General features: G+C 33.4%; 1 protein-coding gene across 3 annotated transcripts in view; it reads left to right on the top strand.

Annotated features, from left to right (window-relative positions):
- LOC107440689 (sialin) overlaps positions 1–21,989 on the top strand; it is a 71,446-nt gene extending 49,457 nt beyond the window's left edge. For 2 of the 3 annotated variants that reach the window (XM_087161784.1, XM_087161783.1), the window contains exons 5-10: positions 6,060–6,193; positions 7,361–7,510; positions 11,406–11,538; positions 18,557–18,712; positions 18,795–18,880; positions 19,331–20,522. In XM_087161784.1, coding sequence (XP_087017910.1) covers positions 6,060–6,193; positions 7,361–7,510; positions 11,406–11,538; positions 18,557–18,712; positions 18,795–18,880; positions 19,331–19,573 — 902 coding nt within the window. In that variant the 3' untranslated portion in view covers positions 19,574–20,522. Of the gene's footprint in view, positions 1–6,059; positions 6,194–7,360; positions 7,511–11,405; positions 11,539–18,556; positions 18,713–18,794; positions 18,881–19,330 lie in introns of all 3 variants that reach the window. The other variant, XM_071182787.2, reaches the window with a different exon arrangement.
- The last annotated feature ends 422 nt before the right edge of the window (positions 21,990–22,411 follow it).

Genomic DNA, 22,411 nt, shown 5'->3' with positions numbered 1-22,411 from the left:
AAATATGGAATAGACTATGAGGAAACCTTCTCACCTACAGTCAGAAACAGTTCTATCCGTTTTCTCATTGCTCAAGCAGCCAACTTGGATCTGGATTTAGATCAAATGGATGTTGTAGCAGCATTCCTACACCCAAAACTGGAAGAAGAAATTTACATGGAACTCCCTGACCTCCCTGAATATTTTCCTCACAGATACTGCAAACTGAAGAAATCCATATACGGACTAAAACAAGCAAGTAGAACTTGGTACATGGAACTAGCTGAAACCTTCAAAGACATAGGACTTTCCAGATCGAAAACTGATCCTTGCATCTTTGTTTCAAACAAGAAAGGAAAAATTTTAATAGTTGCCGTCTATGTAGACGACTTGCTGATTCTGTCGAATGACTGTAAGCAAAAAGAGAACCTCAAGACGAAGCTAAAACAACACTTTAAAATGAAAGATCTAGGAGAAGCCCACCACATTCTTGGAATGACCATCACAAGAGACCGTACAGAAGGAATCATCAGTTTAGACCAAAGCACCTATATCAGAAACATGCTCAAAAGATTTAACATGCAAGATTGCAAAGAAACAGCAACACCTTTCCCAACTGATCAAGTACTATCCAAAGAAATGTCTCCGAAGGACGAAAAAGAAAGGCAAGAGATAGGACAGATACCATATAGAGAAGCAGTCGGAAGTCTAATATATGCAGCTCAAGGAACACGTCCAGACATTGCATTTGCAGTGGGGGTAGTTAGTAGATATGCCAACAACCCAGGAAAACCTCATTGGATGGCTGTCAAAAGAATTTTCAGATACCTAAAAGGTACATTATCCAAAAGGCTAACTTTCCGGAAAAATGGACAACTACAAGGTTACACTGACTCAGACTGGGCCAACGACAAAGACGACAGAAAATCAACAACAGGTTTTGTCTTCTGCGAATCAAATTGTGCCATAATTTGGAACTCCAAAAAGCAACAAACAGTCGCCTTATCAACAGCAGAAGCTGAATACATGGCAATTTCTGCAGCATCACAAGAATTACTGTGGATTAAACAACTCAAAGAGGAACTGTTCAACCAAAAGATGGATGCAATAAAATTATACTGTGACAATCAAAGTGCTATAAAGATCAGTACCAACCCCATGCTATCATCTAGAGTGAAGCACATAGACATTCGTCACCATTTCATAAGAGAAAAAGTCGAACTTGGACTGATCCAGTTGTGCTACATTGATTCGAAATCCAATACTGCTGATGTACTCACCAAACCGGTGACTAGTGAACAACTTAAGAAGTTCAGTATTGTATTGGGACTTTCGTGAAGTGGGGGTGTGAGAATATCACTCAACTCTACCGAAACTTTCAGACACTGAATCTGGCAACACCATCGCCGAGACTCACCTGATCAGTCTGTTTACAAACACCGCGTCGATTAGACGCTCATGTCATTCATTCGTAATTTCCATTCTATTTTTATTTACATCAAATAAATATTTTCAGTTGATACCTGTTTCCTACGTATCATTGCTCAAATTAAGCTCTCACTAACAGGTCACGGGCCCAGAAATGGAAATACTAATCAACTAAAATGAGCATTTAAGAACGAATTCGGAAATCGGAAGTGTTGGAAATAACAGAACAGGTCAGTTTCTTTTTCATCACTTGTTCGCTGAAAACACTTCTGACATCGAAAAATGGCTGAAGCAGAAGCAATTAAAGAATTGCAGCAACAAATTGAAGATTTACAGACTCAATTAAATGTTCGAAGAACACCCGTTTCTACGTCAAGTGGGGGACTTCCAGAATCGAAACATCTTGATGGCTCGAACTATTCCGATTGGAAATTTCTAATGAAAAATTTCTTAGTTGATGCTGGACTATGGGGATGCATTGAACCGATAAGAAATGAAGAAATTGATCCAGAATTAGATAGAAGAGCACTGGCAAAAATAAATTTATCGATTAAACCGATAGCGTCAGCCGAAACCAAGAAAGCGAAAACAGCTAAGGAAGCCTGGACGTCATTGCAGAATACCTATGAAGATAAAGGGGTAATTAGAAGAATTGGACTGTATTCATCACTATTTCGAACAAAATATGAAGATTGCTCATCGATGTCAACGTATATTGACAACATAACGAACATCTCGGAACAACTCGAAAGTATCGGAAAGCCACTAGATAGTGAAACTGTTGGCGGAATAATACTTGGAGGACTACCAGAAAAATTCAGACCACTCATTCTAGGAATACAAGGCTCAAACCAAGCCATTACAGTTGATTTTGTCAAAAATTTGCTTTTACAAGAAAATGTGAAAGATTTGTGTTCTACATCGACAAATCATTCTGAAAGTGCATTTTATGGAAAATCCCGGAAATTTGCTCATAAATCGAAGAATAAAGACACTAAAAAACCAAGATGCTACAATTGCAATGAATATGGACATTATAGTCATTCCTGTCCAAAACCAAAGAAACAGAACACACGAAAGAAGGTTGAAAACAGAGAAAATACAGCTGGCTTTTTCACATCTGTAGAATCCAACTCTAAAGATAACCTGCCTACAGACTGGTATCTGGATTCTGGTTGTAATGCTCATATGACACCGAGAGGGGACTGGATACAAAATTTAAAACCTGGTGGAAACAGGAAAATTGATATAGCCAATGGCAACGTGGTTCCAGCAATAGGTATTGGAACAGTGGATATTGCATTAAAAAACAGCACTATCACAGCTAGTGATGTTATACATGCTCCGGAACTCACCACTAACCTGCTCTCCATTTCTCAAATCGCCAAAAAGGGTAAGTCAATAATTTTTGACTCTGAAGGATGTAAGATATTGGATTCTAAAATTATAATTCCAAATAAAAATGTAGTTGCTACTGCATCAGAAAATAATGGACTATATGTGTTAGACACTGCTAACTTTTCTGCATCAACTGCCATACTAAACTCTCAAAACATCTGGCACCGTAGACTTGCTCACTTAAATAGAAGAGATATGAACATTTTAATAAATAAAATGTCCACTGGAATTAACTGCAACACTAATAAATCTGACACCTGTATTACATGCATCGAAGGAAAACTTTCAAGAACACCTTTTCCTAAAGAATCTAAAACCAAAACTAACTGCATTCTAGAACTTGTGCATTCAGATCTGTGTGGCCCAATGCAAACATTGTCTATTGGGGGAGCTCGTTATTTTCTAACATTCACCGATGATTTTTCAAGAAAATCTTTTGTTTATTTCCTCAAAAGTAAAGATCAAGTAAAAGAAACTTTTGTGAACTTTAAAGCTCTTGTTGAGAATCAAACCAACGGTAAAATAAAAACCTTAAGATCTGACAATGGAGGTGAATATGTCAACACTGATCTTAAGAACTGCCTAAAGCTTTGTGGCATCAGACATCAAACAACTGTGCCAAGATCTCCAGAACAAAATGGGACATCAGAACGCTTGAACAGAACTTTAGTTGAGAAAGCTCGTACTATGCTAATTGATTCAGGACTCTCAACTGAACTATGGGCTGAAGCTGTTTACACAGCTAACTACTTAAAGAATAGATCACCCACAAAAGCATTGAAAAACATGACACCTGAAGAAGCCTGGTCAGGAAAGAAACCAAACCTCTCCCACCTAAAAGTCTTTGGATGCAAAGTCATGGTACATATCCCTGATGTGAACAGAAAAAAGTTTGATCCAAAAGCCAAAGAAGGCATCTTTGTTGGATACAGTGAAGAAACAAAAGGATACCGTATTTTTAATCCTTCTACAAAGAAAGTTTTCATTAGTCGAGATGTCATATTCCTTGAAAATGACTTTTTAATTAAAGCAGATGACTCAACGTCAACAGAATCCCAAACTGCAGACATGACTGAAATCGAAAACATTTCCAATCCAACCACAACAGAGGAACCAGACACCACAGATAAGTCTTCAGACTGTGAAGATGAAGATCCTTACAATCAAGACGCAAATAGATACCCGAAGAAAGCTACTGCACCTAACAGAAAATTTTTTAACGATGACTTCATTGTGTATCAAGCAAATCTTTGTAGAGCTCAGGATCCAGAAACTTACGAAGATGCTATGCAATCTGACGAAGCTCAGAAATGGAAAGCTGCCCTGGAAGAAGAGATCGAAGCTCACAAGCTAAATGGTACATGGGAACTTTGTGATTTGCCACCTGGTAGAAAAGCCATTAAGAGTAGATGGACATTCAAAACAAAATTCAAACCAAATGGGAAACAGAAAGACATAAGGTACGCCTAGTAGCTAAAGGATGCTCTCAAAAATATGGAATAGACTATGAGGAAACCTTCTCACCTACAGTCAGAAACAGTTCTATCCGTTTTCTCATTGCTCAAGCAGCCAACTTGGATCTGGATTTAGATCAAATGGATGTTGTAGCAGCATTCCTACACCCAAAACTGGAAGAAGAAATTTACATGGAACTCCCTGACCTCCCTGAATATTTTCCTCACAGATACTGCAAACTGAAGAAATCCATATACGGACTAAAACAAGCAAGTAGAACTTGGTACATGGAACTAGCTGAAACCTTCAAAGACATAGGACTTTCCAGATCGAAAACTGATCCTTGCATCTTTGTTTCAAACAAGAAAGGAAAAATTTTAATAGTTGCCGTCTATGTAGACGACTTGCTGATTCTGTCGAATGACTGTAAGCAAAAAGAGAACCTCAAGACGAAGCTAAAACAACACTTTAAAATGAAAGATCTAGGAGAAGCCCACCACATTCTTGGAATGACCATCACAAGAGACCGTACAGAAGGAATCATCAGTTTAGACCAAAGCACCTATATCAGAAACATGCTCAAAAGATTTAACATGCAAGATTGCAAAGAAACAGCAACACCTTTCCCAACTGATCAAGTACTATCCAAAGAAATGTCTCCGAAGGACGAAAAAGAAAGGCAAGAGATAGGACAGATACCATATAGAGAAGCAGTCGGAAGTCTAATATATGCAGCTCAAGGAACACGTCCAGACATTGCATTTGCAGTGGGGGTAGTTAGTAGATATGCCAACAACCCAGGAAAACCTCATTGGATGGCTGTCAAAAGAATTTTCAGATACCTAAAAGGTACATTATCCAAAAGGCTAACTTTCCGGAAAAATGGACAACTACAAGGTTACACTGACTCAGACTGGGCCAACGACAAAGACGACAGAAAATCAACAACAGGTTTTGTCTTCTGCGAATCAAATTGTGCCATAATTTGGAACTCCAAAAAGCAACAAACAGTCGCCTTATCAACAGCAGAAGCTGAATACATGGCAATTTCTGCAGCATCACAAGAATTACTGTGGATTAAACAACTCAAAGAGGAACTGTTCAACCAAAAGATGGATGCAATAAAATTATACTGTGACAATCAAAGTGCTATAAAGATCAGTACCAACCCCATGCTATCATCTAGAGTGAAGCACATAGACATTCGTCACCATTTCATAAGAGAAAAAGTCGAACTTGGACTGATCCAGTTGTGCTACATTGATTCGAAATCCAATACTGCTGATGTACTCACCAAACCGGTGACTAGTGAACAACTTAAGAAGTTCAGTATTGTATTGGGACTTTCGTGAAGTGGGGGTGTGAGAATATCACTCAACTCTACCGAAACTTTCAGACACTGAATCTGGCAACACCATCGCCGAGACTCACCTGATCAGTCTGTTTACAAACACCGCGTCGATTAGACGCTCATGTCATTCATTCGTAATTTCCATTCTATTTTTATTTACATCAAATAAATATTTTCAGTTGATACCTGTTTCCTACGTATCATTGCTCAAATTAAGCTCTCACTAACATAAAATAGATAAACAAATAATAAATCTAAGTTAAGTAAGAGAAATAGAAGAGAAAAAATTATATTTAAACTTGTTCGGTGTCTAATAGCATTAAATTAACTTATCAGTGAATAACATTTTAACTTACGTAGAGAAACTACAAGAAATTGACTGATGTGTTCATCTCTCCTCGTAATCCTTTCCGATAGAAAAATCAACAAAATGAATTGTATATTTCAGGTCTTATTGGGTGTGTATGGTTCATGTTTTGGATATTCTTGGTGTACAATACTCCGTCAGAACATCCAAGAATCTCAAAAAAGGAACTCCACTACATTCAACAGAATCTACCACAGACGTCAGCCGACAGACAGGTAAAGTGACCATATACAGAGACATTAAGTCAGTTTCAAAATTTTGAAGTCTTGTTAGATATTATGTGCTTATGCGCACCGTATTTTTTTGTAAAATAATTTACTTATTATATGTCAGTTAGTAGATGGCAACGAATAGAATTTTGTGATTGCCATGGTGATAGTTTTGGAATGTAAATAGTTTTTGTGTGAGTGCTATATTTTTTCTTTGGAATGGCGATGCTGTGATTTTGTTGCTAAGTTAATTAATCTTCCCTTTTATTAAACGTAATCATATAGTTTTCTTAAATATTTGATTCGAAATCCTTTGAGTTTAATTTGAAGTCATTTTTAATTTTTTATTTTTTGACAGTCCCTTTTGTGCATTTTATGTCATAACTATACATATCTAAATTGTAAAGACCAGCAAAATAGCTTTTCTTTCAGATTTTTTCTTTTTTAATTTTTCGTAAAAATTAAGCTATATTATGACAAGGATTATGACATAAAATGCACAAAAGACATCTTAAACTTTGAAGCTCGCTTGTTATCTCTGCATATTCCTGACAATAGTAATAATAATGATAATAATGATATAAATAATGGAAACCATTTTTTACATCATTTGTAATTCGCGAAGATCAACGAAATGATAATTTAACTGGAAATTTTCTTGAAGTAAATTGTTTCAAAATTGTTGTCTCATTTTCCTTAAGACTTAAATTACTTAAAATTACCAACAAAAAAATTGCGTCCTCCTACAATTCAAAAAAAGATAAATCTACTTACTCCTATTTATTATTAAAAAAACATTACTCGTAGATATAACAAATTTTAAGAAACATTGCCATTCTTGTAAAGTAAATAAAAAACCTAGGGGAAAACGATTTGGTTTACTTCAAGAAATGCCGACAGCTGACAAACGTTTTGAAAAATTTGCAATAGATAGCGTAGGTGGTTTTAATTATTGTAATTCTACTAAATATATTTAACTTTATTAATTGATAATACTCATGTGGTCCTTTGCATCTAAATCTATAACAGCAGACACTTGTAGTAACTATTTAAACTCCCCTGTTTAAAATCGGAACAGGAAAATCATTACATCTTATTCATTTGTTAGTCTCATGTACACAAGTGTCTCATATTAATTATTACATGATTTTTATTTTTTTTTCTCCTATATAGACTCGTCCCATTCCATGGGGCTTGATCTTCCGTTCCAGGGCCGTTTGGGCCGTCACCATAGCCAAGTTTGCGGGCACCTGGGGGTTCACCTGTCTTCTCACCAAACTACCCGCCTACCTTGCAGACGTACTTCATTTTCCCATTCAGAAGGTAAGCATTATTCATTTCCGGAAAAACTATAGAAATCATAGTGATAATTTTCCTCAAAAATTTCTTTTGTTTCGAATTTTGAAATGATAGGTTAAGAAATATGTCAATGATTTGCATTTAATCATTTGAAAAAGTTTATGTCATGATGGCTACTCCCGCGCCTATTAAATTAAACTCAGTGGCGCGACAGCCCATTGAGTGCCAAGGCCTACTGTGCCTATCTCAGTTTTCTTGACCTTGGGCCCTGGGGTGCAGATGTTCCGGTTACGTGGTCAGCCTACCTAGAAACCCCAGTGTTTAATCACCAACCATGCCTGGTACTCGTTTTATCTACACACTGAAGGGATCAAAAGCTGAATCAACCTTGTCCGCTCCGAGGATCGAACCCAGGACCTGTAGCACAAGAACGCGAAGAGCTACCACTCATCCACCGGGCGTTTTAATACCTAGTTTTAAAGCAATTGATTTTGCAATTCTAAAGAATTTAGCAAAATATTTTTTCACCGAAAAATCTTAAATTATGACATAAATTTTTTTTATCCAAAAATACGAAAATTAAATGAAGTTTGAAGAAAGATTTGCTAAACAGAATTAACCAGAAATTTTACCACAAGTGTTTAGAATTGTTTTTCAATACATTATTATACATATCGATGTTATGTGGTTCCACTTCCTCAAATAGAAATTATAGTTCAAAACAATTTTTTTTTATTAATAATTATGAAAAAGTTTATTATGTATTCTCATTTAGAACTAAGATATTTCATAAATATATTAATAAGTTCCATGTTTATGATCCGATTAGTTCTGACGAATCAGATCAAATAAATCTTATCAATAAAACGAGTCTTATCAAAATAAATAAAACAGATGTATCAAAATTAATGTAAGCGTTGGGAAAAGTAATAGTTTATAATCACATCACATTAAAAAAAGTTTATTTTAAAATAAATTCTAATAAAATATTAAAAGTTCACAGAATAAAAATATTTTATTCGGTAATATAAACTCACATTTCAGTATTTTCATCAAAAATTATTTGGTTTTAAGTGAATTGAATTAAAACAAAACCTTTGTAGCACAAAATAAAAGCTAATTGAAAATAGATTTCAGCATTAAAACATTTACAGTACAGAACCCATTATCCGGAAATCAGAAAACCGGAAAACCAAGAAACCGGAACGAAATTCGATAAATATTCCCTTTATTTTTAAAAAAAAAATTTTTTTTTCCTCTTAAGATTTTAGGATTTTTCTTTCTTTTTTGAAAGATGTTTACCTTACCATCATTTTGGAAATAATCATTAGTGTATTACTTCCTCGTTTTTTCTTCTTTTTAAGATTATTTCCAAATATATATTTTTTTTAGCTGAGTTTGACAATGAAAAAAACGGCTTTTTTTTGCGATTCAGAAAACCGGAAAAATCAGTTATCCGGAATAGCGATGGTCCCGATCGTTCCGGATAATCGGTTCCCTACTCTATTATCTTAAGTCAATTTTAATGGGATGTGAAATAAAATACTTTTCAAGATTTTTCTTTCATCTTTTTTCTTCTGCTTTCGAAAATAAAACTAAGGAAAACGAATGAAAATAATCACTGAAAATGTATTTAACTGGATTCAGATTAAGGAATTTTTTTAAAATTGAATTTGGACAATTTGGAACGTTTTCGACAAGGGGTGGTGGGTAGAATATTTGTTTTGAACTATTGTATAATATTCAAGTTCTGGCTGCTAATATATTAAGAGGACGCCATACTGCTGAAGAAAACTTTTATTGCAAATTCTCTTTCCTCTTCATTGCTAATTTAAAATTTAAAAGAGAAAAAAGAAGAATTTCAAGCAAGTTTAGAGTAAGTCATGTAGTTTCAATTGCTTAAACAAATACAGACACATATTAAAATACAAACAAAATTAGAAGAGAACTTCTTCGTTGCGTAATCCTAAGTTATCATCTCATCATTTATTTTCATTTTGATATGTTGACATTTTCTTTTTAGTATATGAAACTTCATGGTTTACACTAGTTTTGTTTGAACTCACTTTTTCTACACTTTAAATTTTAAATTATTAATGAGGGAGAAAGAAAATTTGTGACGATAATTTTCTTCCGCTGTATGGCGTGCTCTTAAGTTGAATGCAAATATTTAGCTTAGTCAAGATGAATGCTAATTATAAAACTGTTTCGCAATCAATATTTATCTTTTTCAAGAAAATGTTTCAGCTGTGCGTTCAAGAGTTATGACTGTTGACAGAATAAAAAAGCAAAATATGCTGATCGAACGTGATTTTCGGCTGCGTATCAGTCATACAGCGGAAGATTCGAAACTGAAAATGATCTTAAAAAGCTTTTACTTTTTCTTCTGATTCACGCATTTAAGCTTTTTTTTTTTTTTTTTTTTGAATTTAAGACTGAGTGATAATCAACCTAAAAATTATTTTACAAAAATATAGACCCGAGATGCCCTTCACGAATTATCGTTGGGACGAATTGTGCCTCCCACAAATTGAATTTTTCAAATCTACTATTTTTTTAAGAAAAAGTTAATTTTTTTCAAATTAAACTTTTTTGGCAATTATATTATTAACAAGAAAATAAAATAAATGCATAATCGTTAACGATATTTTAATTAGTTTACACAAATTCTAAAATAAATTTTTATGATGAAATTTCAAATTTTAAAAAAAAATTTATTTTTGCAATACACGTGATTGTGTAAATCACCACAGGTTGAAGCTTGGAGGACAAAGAAGTGTTAAAATAGTGTACCGAGTTTTATAACCTTCGCTGCCCTAATTTTTGGGTTTACGTTTACTAATGTTCAATTCCGTAGTCTTGTAATTTTGAACCCAATCCAGAAGACAAGGGAACTCCTGGATCAAGTATTAGGAGAAATTTGCCTTCGTGGAGGACTTTTTTGATGGAGCTAACCCGTAATTGGGTTACATGGAGAGGAAAACTAAAAGAACCTTCCACGGTTAGCCTGACGACAAGGGGACTTGAACCCATGATTCGTCTACCACAGAGGATATTTTACGTCGGCACTATGGTCGGTGCCAGCCGATTTCGGAATTCGTATTGACCAGCTATCGCTGGGATTCGAACCCGGTGCACCTCATTGGAAGGCAAACGCTCTATCCCCTGAGCCATCACGACTTTCGTGTACCCAGTTTAGTAATCTGAAAAGATCTGCAGGGGTTGTAGCCCCTAATATTGTGGGGAAAAAAATTTAACTTCATAAATAAAAAAGAAAGTTAGTAATAAAAACGCCGATGACGTGTTATTTTTCACTTAGCTGAAAATTATTGAAACCAATAAAAATAATTCTCCATTCATGTTTATTTTTTTGAGCCTGAATATGAGAGTCGCTTTTCACTTATTAAAAAACTACAGCACGAATGCTTTTCATTTTCACAAAACTATTGCATTTTGCTCCATTGATACGATTAGCATAAATGACCAAATGGGCAAAACGTTAACTAAAGCAAAAAAGAACGCGAATAAGAACAAATGAAAAGGGACCTTTCTAAACACAAAATGACAGTAGAAAAGTAGGATGTCAAACACGTGGTTTAACGAGAGGGGACAGATGCTTGTACAAGATATGAAAAAGGTGTGAGAGTGGTTGCAAAAAATAGAATTAGAATAGATTTCCGAACGTTTTTAAAGTATGGGATATTAGAAAGATCATTGACTTCATTAAAGGTTAGTGTTTTATTCACGTTGATTTTTGCTTTAGACAACGTAGCACTAAATATCTTCTTTTTGCAACACTTAACTCACTACAGCTGAGAAAAAAATAATTACTCATGAGGCTTTTAAGGAACAATTTTCGGAAAGGTCTGATTTTCATTGTTGTATGAAACATAACAACGTTGTTTTTGTTTACTTGTAGAATGGACTGATCAATGCATCTGTGTATACGGCAGAAATCATCGCCATGTTTCTCTCTGGATTTTCATCCGATTACCTGAGGAAGAAAAACAAGCTCTCCAACACAAACATCAGGAAGTTATTTGAAACCCTAGGTAAACCTCCTTCATTTTAATTCATTTAAGTGGATTCAATTTTTAAAATTCGAGCGATTTGTGTTGTTTCTAATGCCACTTGCCACAAGCCTGCTTGGTGAAACCGAGAAAATGTAAGGCATAGTTTGCGTTTCGCATTTTCCAGTGGCGCCATCTATGGCCAAGAATTCGACTTCTGACACACCATACGTCGCACCCGTTTATAGGGCGGACCCATTCATACATCCACATATCGTAATTTTGACCTGAATCAGAGAACGATCGATCTCCAATCCAGTACTCCCAGAGGTTTTGATCGGCCAAAGGCTATCCCGGCCTAGCGATTTGTAATGGCTTTTAACCAACCTCTGTCTGGTCGGGATCAGGATGAAACTTGAGGATGTAACACCAATTTTTCGAGAAGATTCTCAACGCACGCAAACATATATATGTGAGTGTGTAACACAATAAAGTTACAAATGAGAAAGAAAAGAGGAACTTTACAAATAAAATTAAGTATTAATAATAATATTATTTTTTGGTGCTCCTCACACTATTATATTGGTCTATATCAGTGTTTCCCAAACTTAATTTTTGTGTATCCTTTCTAAAATTTTCGCAATGATGTGTACCACTAATAAAAAAATGAATGGATTTTTTACTATAAAAAAATTGAACAAAAGTTAAAAATCACAACTGGCTGTTGACACCATTAATTATCAACTGTTAATTCTGCAAAAAATAGCAAATAGAAAAATACGTAATCGTAAATTTTCATGTCTAGCTTTGCTTTTAAATAAAAATTTTTTAACTTTTCGTTCGTTACAAGATATTTCGCATATGAACGCGTACCCCTGCTAAACTGTTCCCGTTACCCCTGGGGGTACGCGTACCACACTTTGGGAAACACTGGTCTATATCATTGGCTATATTAATACAATATCAGAAAGCACTCTATCTTGCTGACGACGAGATTATATCGTTTCGTTATTTTGTTTTGAAAAAGTGATCAGATAAGTATTTAAGAAAACAAAATGCCCCATCTGATAATATTGAATATATCCGTCATATTTATTTATAACTTGAAATATATAGTTCTGCGTGCCATTTACTAAACCCTGGAGGACCATTAGTCCATTTGGTCCCAGGATTCAATGATGACAATCTTAAATTCTGCAACAAACTGAAACTGCTACTTATTGATAATATAGCCCTCACGTTTTCTTGGAGATATAGGTCAAGTAAAAGGACGGACCATTCATGAAATGCCCCTATTATCCAAAAATCAACACTGTGAGGATTTTAAAAAGTAAATGGAGGCTTTATCCTGTTGGAAAATCCGATATAGGCTGCCAATTTTCTCAGCAAATGGCAATATGCCCTGAGCGGAATTCGAACCCACAACCATTTGCTTCACAGTCAGGCACACTGACAGTTCGGCCACCAGGCCGATGGATATGAATGAATCAAATGAAAAAACAAAAACTAGAAAATCTCATTCAAATGGATAGCAATGTGGATACTCGTGAATTCTGTGGGAAAACTTTGGACATGGTGGTAAATTTAACGCAGCCCCACACATCAAGAAAGCTACCAATGACCAAGAAAATGCTAGAATCCCATTTGGAGCGAGAATAGTCAGATCAAGTCAGATTTCTCAGCATAGGAATACCTTCATTTTAAGCTGCAAAATCTTCTACGTGTTGATTTTGATATAATAGGGTGCATGTCATCATTACTATCTTAATTCCCAAGAAAACGTGTAAAGTACAGTAAAGCTGTCTATACAAAAACAAAGCAGTTTGTGGCAGTAATGAAGACTCCTGAAATCGGTAAATGATATGTAGCCTCACATATTTTAAATCATATAGAAGAAATATAATTGATATTTTGGGTATAATATAATGTTTTTTTTTCTCGTGCCTCTTCTTGTGCATCGATGTTTTTCTTCTATCCAGAGAGTGAGTTACTCTTTGTTAATATGAGTTTAGATCAGTACCGTCTTTATGCATGGGTACACCCGGGTAGTGCCCAGGTGCTCAGGGGGCCCTTGAGAAACTATCTTTTTATAAACTTTATTAAAGAAAGCTTAGAATAAGCAACATAACCTTATATATATTTTTTTAATAAATATACTCTATTGTATAAAGTGAGCATTTTTTTCTACTATTAGTGATTGATTATCATGCAAACACCAATAATTTAAATAGTTTATCTTCAAAAAAACTTATTAAGATAACCAAAATCTATTTTTCTACGTTCCAATGAACATTTTAGTTAACGAGTTAACATCTCAAACTTTTTTTAAAATATGCATGGTTTAAAAATGCTTTATTTGAGTCAAAAAAGCGTTTACATTTGTTAAAATTCTTGCATCATATCTTAAAAATGATTTATTTTATGTATGTTAAGATTTTTTGTTGTTCGTTTTTAAACATCATGGCAAGTTATAGAGGGTTAAAGCATTTTTGTGCCCGGGAGCCCTACATGCTACTTAGGTGGCCCTGGTTTGCACATATATATGCTTAATACATATGTAATGTGTTTAATACATATGTTATAATGCATATGTTTTGTTTTCGTTGGTTTTCTTTGAATCAAGCAGTGGCAAAGGATTTATTTAGTTGGGACACACTGACATACACATACATATTATTGCGATCTATTTTAACAATGGGCTCTTTTAATAAACAAGACTGATGAACGAATACAAAGATGATTGATTTACAGATGAAGGCGACAGACACAGATGACGAACAGATGTATCGTAACGTGCGCTTATTCGAGCAAAGATTCTTTAATCTAACATTTACAAGCTATCCTTTGCGTGTTCATAATTCCATCTCCGTCTAAAAGAACATATCTGACTCGCGATTATGGTTTAAATTATAATAGGTAACAAAATATAGGTATTTATGTAAACACGCTGTTTTATACTTTAAAAATGTTTACAGTGTTGCAAAATGATTTAATGGTAGTTATAATACTTTAATGTTGCATATTTACAAGGTAATAATATTTAGAGTTCGCCAAAATTGGGGTTTTTAAAAAAAAACCAGCCTACGTGGGGGTTTTCATTAAAAGCCTATTTTGTCAGGTGATAAGTGAATTTTTTCAAATATATTCTACATGCATATTTATATACATTAAATACAAGTATAATATATATAGTACACTCGCAATATCTCGAACTTCGATAAAACGAAAACCTTGTTATGTCAAAAAAAATATTTTTCCCCTTGGCATTATATATCCACCTAATGTTAATTTTAATTCTCATGTCGAAAAATCTTTCGTCATGTCAAATTTTTTTCAAAATATGAATTGAATTTTTCCGGAAAAATCACAAAGTTAGTTTATTTGTAAACCAATTCTGTTCTATTTAATGAAGAATTATTCTTGCCTTACTTTCAAAAATAAAATTATCATTGTTGTATCTAGACTTATAGTCAACTATCATTATATACATAACTAATAGTAGTTTCATGACTCTACTTTTTAGAGTAATATTTTAGAATGTATTTATTTTTCTACTTTTTCGAACATATTTAGTTCTGTTATCTCGAAAATTCGCTATCTCGAAATTTTTTTGGCGTCTCTTCAACTTTAAGATATCGAGAGTTTATTGTCAAAAAGTATTTCATGATTGTTACAAAGAGGATTAATAAAGAAAATAGTCATCGGGACAACTTTTTTCTGCCTTCTAAATGTACAATGAGTAGCATAATGATGAAGTTATGGAAATGATTATTCGTAAAATGTCAACAAAATACGTTATGGGATTAGTTTTAAATATAAATAACGTAATTAAGTTGATGAATGAAATTCCTAGAAGCATTGTATACATTCATGAAATAAAATACGCATATATTTTTGTAAAACACATGATATGTAGTTCACTTGTATATTTTTTTAGTACATATAGCATGTTCATATGTATTTTTTAATGTATGAATCCTTTATGTGTTTTAAAGTGTACGAAAATTATCAACTTTTTCCATTTTTTTATACTTTTTGCTCTTAAAATGAATGGGAAAAAATATAAAATTAAATTAAAATGCAAAATATAAACATAATCTGTAATGTCACAATGATTTTCTTAAACTAAAAATTTAAAATGTCAGAAAGTCTGCATTTGCTTATTTTTATTGAAAGATTTAAGCCTAGCAGAAAATTTTTCTGATCCTCAGTCTATAAGCAGTTTGAAGTGAATTAATCAAAAATTTTAAAAAAAAATATTCTTTCTAGTTTAGCTGTCATAAGAGAATCAGTGAATAATTTAGTAATTAAATGAGATGTGTTGACTTTCAACTAATATTCTAAATTATGGTTTTCCGACAAATTTTTGATTCAATATTTTAAACATTATATTTTTTTATATAATTACCGTCGTTGAACAACAGATCCAAGTTTTCGGATTTATGACTACCAATGTTCAACTCCGTAGCCTTGTAATTTTGAACCCAATCCCGAAGGCAAGGGAACTCCTGGTTAAAGTATTGGGATAAATCTGCCTTCGTGGAATCCTTTTTGATAGAACTATCCCGCATTTGCGTTACATGGAGAGGAAAACCACGAAAACCTCTCAAAGTTAGCCTGACGGCCAGGGGGCTGCCACCCATGATCCGTCGAATCTATCCTACATGTATTTTTTTTTACAGCCGTCGTTGAACAGTCAGCCCAATTTTTTGGGTTAACGATTACTAATGTTCAACTCCAAAGCCTTGTAATTTTGAACCCAATCCAGAAGACATGGGAACTCCTGTATCAATTATTGGAATAAATTTGCCTTCGTGGAGGACTTTTTGATGGAACTAACCCGCTTTTGCGTTACATAGAGGAAAACCTCCCATGGTTAACCTGACGGCAGGGGGACTGCCACCCATGATTCGTCGAACCTATTCTATGCGTATGAGAATATTTTATAGGCAGTACGCCAGAGCCAAAACTTGTTTGCAAAATTTTTATCCGGCAAAATTTCGATTAAGATGCACGTCGCCTATTTAAGCTGAAGTAGACACACTAAAGGCATTAATTGATGCAAAAAGGCGAATAACAACTTTCGATTGATCACTGCGATATTCAATTTATAGCATTCGACCGATCACTTTGAAAAGCCGGGTTGCTCCATGCTCTTTCGGAAAGAAATTTGCACCTTGACGTTTGTGATGTACCTTTCGAACGTCAAGATCATCCTATATATTTAGCAGTATAGTATAGTCACATTCATATGTGCTGCTCTTACTATGAGAAACAGAGAAACTACTATAGAAAAAAGCTTTTAACACATCTATTCTTCCATTTATTTAAAGCATATCAAACATATAAATGTGAATCCAAAAGCATTTAAGATCAAGATAAATAACATCAAGCGAAAATCAATTTAATTCAGATATCACTCTGCTTTCATTAAAGAAAAGAAACACTCAAGCATTTTATGGGATGAAACCAACTAGTCAAGAGAATTTCATTACAATAATTCAATTAAAAGTAATATAAGAAGAAAACGATAAAAACCCAATGATTAGTATCTGTGGTCCAAATGAATTCTGATCCCGCCAATCACAGTGCTGACCTAAAATATCCATAATAATAAACGGATCTTATAGGTTAGAATCCTCTTGCTGTCGGGCTAACCATGGGAGATTTTCCTCTCCAAGTTAAGAAAATGCAGTTTGTTCCATCAAAACGTCCTCCAGGAAGACTAGTTTGTCCCAACGTTTTATCCAAGAATTCAGTTGTCTTCTAAGTTAGATTCAAAATTACAAGGTTACATTGACAGACGTAAACTCAAAAATAAGTTTGCTTTTCCAAGAAGGTTATAAAGTTAAATAATATTTATGGGAATAAAACTTTTAAGTGTTGTTAATTGTATGTTTTGATACATCAATAAAAAAGTCCATCAGAATGTCCTCCGCGATGACTAGTTTGGCCTAATGTTTTATCCAAGAATTCAGTTGTCTTCTAATTTAGGTTCAAAATTACAAGGCTGCATTGATAAGTTTGCTTTTCCAAGCAGGTTATAAAGTTAAATAATATTTATGGGAATAAAACTTTTAAGTGTTGTTAATTTTATGTTTTGATACATCAATAAAAAAGTCCTTCAAAATGTCCTCCACGATGATTACTTTGGCCTAATGTTTTATCCAAGAATTCAGTTGTCTTCTAATTTAGGTTCAAAATTACAAGGCTACATTGATAAGTTTGCTTTTCCAAGCAGGTTATAAAGTTAAATAATATTTATGGGAATAAAACTTTTAAGTGTTGTCATTTGTATGTTTTGGTACATTAATAAAAAAAGTTCATCAAAACGTCCTCCATGATGACTAGTTTGTCCTAACGTTTTATCCAAGAATTCAGTTGTCTTCTAAGTTTAGTTTAACCCTTTCTATCTCAACATCTCTGATTTTAATAAAAATTACTCATACATTAGAATACATCATTCTAAGCATGTAAAAAATAATAAAAAAATTTACAACATAAAATAAAAAAAAATTTTGGAAAAATTATTTTTGTTGCATTTCTGCAATCTTATGCAAAATGACAAAAAAGTGCTTGTTGCATTCCTGCAACATTGTGAAAAATGGCACTAAGATTGAAAGATTCAAAAATTTTAATTCATATGAAAATTTTTAAAACAGTTGTTACTTCCGTTGTAACAAAGTCCTACACCACATTTCTCTCAAATAGTTTGTGTAAATCCTTTGCATTTTGGGTATTTGCATCTGATTCTTTTGTTAGCCCAATTAGGCCAGTGCCCAATTTCATCTTGGCGCACTGGTTTTGGCCGACAATCGCCGAAATCGTCCTTCAAAATTTGTTGAGGCAAAGACATAGGCTTTTTGTGTATGTTGCAGATATGCAATAAGGTGATATAAAGGGGTAAAATTACAAGGCTACATTGATGAAAGAAAACTCAAAAATGAGAGTACCTTTCCAAGCCGATTATAAAGTTATATTTATGGGAATAAAAATTTTAAGCGTTGTTAACAATATGTTTAGATACATAAATGAAATGCGTTTTGTTTCTTCCTTGTAGCTCTCTTAGGTCCAACTCTCTGCCTTGCACTAGTTCCAACAATGGGCTGCGATCACTGGCCGGTGGTGAGTCTCATTGTCATGTCTATGTTCTTCTACGGGATGGTGGGAGGGGGTGACGTCCCCACATTCGTCGATATAGCTCCCGAACTCGCAGGTCAGCCATTCGGACTATTACCTACGATAGTATTTATGTTAATGTATTACCATATTTTACCAAGGTTTTTCCGTTCCCGCAGGTACGATATTTGGAATGGCAAATTGTTTAGCTGGAACCACTGGATTTTTGTCACCGCTTGTTGCTGGTATTTTCTTAGATTCAGATGTAAGTATATATTGTTGATCAAAAGTAGAACTATTGAAGTTTTTTCAGCAAACACAGTCGTGAAAAGAAAAAAAAAATTTGTATCGATTTAAGCTATTGTTGAAAATAATTAATTCCTGAAGTTTTCTCATAGCTTTATTTAAACAATCAAATATTGACTCTAAGGAACATTAAATTTATGAAAAAATGATTGCTAATGAAATGTAAATATTTCAAACAACAGTGTTATATAAATACAATTATTATTCTTTTATTATTGTTAGGCAAAATCATATTGTTGTAACTATTAAGTTGTTGTAACTAAATTCAAAAAATGTTCACATCCTTACTGTTTGTTTCATTTCTCTATCACACAAGATTTTTATAATTGAAATCAGTCAGTCCTACACATTTGACTGTCCATGTATTCGCAGTTATTCATGGTTTGTTTGTTTTTATTGTTAATTGTAGCATGGAGGAATGCAGCAGTGGGCTAAAGTGTTCTATACTTCCTGCGGTATCTATGCAGCAGGTGCCATCGTCTTCCTTCTGTTCGGTTCAGCGGACCCAGAACCGTGGGCGTCCAGCTCTGATGAACCGGAGAATTCTCTGGAAGAAGAATTCGCCAGAAAAGCTTCTGTTCGATCGGACATTGAAATATCGCTCAGTATTCACGCATCCATGCGCATGCGTCGTGCTCCACTTGAAAGTTGAAGAAAAACCTTAGGTCATCTGGGAACTGTGGTTAGTTCTAGGCGACCTATCAGAACTGAATCTTCTAGTGGTCGGTCACAGATTCTCCTACGAGAGGGTGAAGTGTGCCACACTCGCAAGGAGGGGACATTTGTAGTGTGTTTCATTCATAATTCGAAGGGTATTATATTTCTTCCCAATATTTTACTGATATTCCTACGCCAGCCCAATGATAAGTGTTCAATGGCTCAACGCCCTCAATCCAAACTAAATAAGTCTTTCTTAAACAATATTCGTTGGTGAATCCCTTGTTAACGCATTTGAGTCGCAAAACTAACAAATATATAGAATATGTGCCAAATAATTTATCTTCGGACTAACTATATTCTCGATTATTTTAATGGGTGGTGTTTAAAAATTGATTTGCTAAAAATTTTCCTTTTACTTAGAATTTAAAAAATTCACTTTATTGTTTCCAAAGAACATTTTTAAAAAAAAGTTCTTACTGCATATTCACCTTACAATGTTCAATTTACAATCATATTGCCACCCGAAGAATGGATTTATGAGCCGAAAGTGAATACATATCTTATCTAAATTAAAGCCCTGGATATGCAGCTTGAATAGCGACACGCCGCCATTTTGGTGATCACAACTGGATGTAGAAATACGGACTTTCTACCCGAATTCTTAAAATCCACTTTTTATTGATCTATAGTTTCATATTGCTCAAACTAACTAAAATATTTACTATTTATTCTTTTAATTCATTTTTTTTCTCCCTGAAATGATATATTTTATTCTATTTAGTGAAAATAATATATTTTCTATAAATTAAAGCTTTCACATTCTATCTTTCATTAAGTCTTATTCAAATTCTGACTCACTATTAAATAACACATTTATTTTGCACTGTTACATTATTTTACAGTAATGCATAAAATATTTAAAGTAATAAAAAATAAAGAAACCACTAAGAGTTCAAATAGGAATTAGATCATCTTATTAAATCATAGCAATTTTAAATTTTTTCAGTTGAAAAGTAATTAATATGTTTTCAGGTGAATATGCATTTAAATTTGTTAAACTTCTAATTTGAAAAAAAAAAAAAACGTAATATATTTGCTATACATAATTAATAAATAATATCATATAAAATTTGAAACAATTGAATATAAAAATTTAATTTCTAACAAACCTCACATAATCTGCTGTTTTCGTTTGGAGTCCATTTATCTCTGCCAATTCTATGCAGCCATACTTTCCGTCATTCTTTATTGCGATCTCCAACAGGTAAATGATATATTTTAAAGTCTAAATTTGACCTATTAGAACACCTAATATGCGCGACAATAGGTAATTATTAGTTTAAAAATATGAAACAAACATAGTTAAAAAAAGTGAAAATAGAAATAGCAGATCGAGCGCAATGGTACTTTACCTTTCAAATTAATCACCAAAATGGCGATTGTTTTCCCATGTGATCGGCGACAGCCAATCTAAATTGAAAACGTCACGGGAAAAAGAGTGACGCTACTTGAGCTAGGTAATCAAGAGCTTTAATCTAAATGTATGGCGTACCAAGGGGAGGAAAATCACCCACAATGAGATTCGTAGTCAAATGATCAGATAGATATGTGTGCACAGTTGTTAGATTTTGTTAATCAATTTCAATAGTTTGTCTAAAAATAGATTCAAATTGTATTAATAATGGCTGTGTGACGAATACGTATGAAATTTATGTAACGAATATTCATGTAACAAAGTAAGACGCAGAAATATATTTTCTCTAAACTAAATGTACTTTTTTTGGCGGATTCAGATCTTTGAACTTCAAAATACTGTGCATAACCGTAATCTGGCATGTATAATTTCAAACGATTAATAAGGAGATCTGTTGAAAGTTTGAGCCGCTTATTTCAAATCGCCCCATAAATTTAAACGAATAAAGTTTTGCCCACAATTGTTTATCTAAAAATAATTCTTTTCAGAAAATTTTTTTCTTCTGAATTTTAACATAATTTTGAATTACGTAATATTCAATTACAGAATCCAAAATTTTTAGAATGCTGAAATTTCTTTTAAGTCATACTTTTCATTCCTCGAGAAGTTTTCGACCTCTCACGTTTTGCATTTTATAATTAAAATAGAATAATTATAAATAAATTTGTAAAGATTATTTGATAGCTTGCATTCAATATACTATCATTCCTGTCATATGTCACTTTCTATATCATTGCAGTGTAGGTATTTACTACGGGAAGAAATATTTGTTTTCTAGATTTTTACTGGCTCGTTGTTGCCATCCTTTTAGAACAAGAACAGTACTTTTATTGAAATGGTAATTCGTGGCCATTAACATGATTTCATTGTTCACATTTATCATTTGTATTCAATATGAAATATTTATAATAAAAACTTTTGTACATATAAGGAATTCTGAGTATATTCTTCCTTTTTTAACTTATAGCCGAAGCTAATGTTCGCCTGGTTTATATGTTAACATATGACCACCTTTTTGAAATAAGCGTTTACTTCAGCTTTGAAATTCGTGCTCTAATGTGCGAAATATAATCTGAATTCATTTTATTATTATTTTTACCATTCAATGGGTCATTTATTTCTAGTTAAAGTAAAATAAAATATTTTTCGAATTGAAACTGATACATGAAAAAAAAGTTTGCTTGGTTAAAAAAATTGATTTAAATTTTAACTCCATTTTGCGGATGGTAAAGTACAGGGGTTGGATAAAATAATGAAAACACTTCCTTAATAGCTCATTTTTTTCCCTTCATATTTCTCAAGAATTGCTTCGAGAATTATTTTAAAACTGCCTACCGGTCTGTGTAGTGATCAGGG

The sequence above is a fragment of the Parasteatoda tepidariorum genome, chromosome 4 (assembly GCF_982258835.1).
Source record: "Parasteatoda tepidariorum strain Cologne lab strain chromosome 4, Ptep-v5.0, whole genome shotgun sequence".
NCBI classification, from domain to species: Eukaryota; Metazoa; Arthropoda; class Arachnida; order Araneae; family Theridiidae; genus Parasteatoda; species Parasteatoda tepidariorum.
Note: the sequence above shows the minus strand (reverse complement) of the source record. Positions and strands in the feature narration are given on the sequence as shown.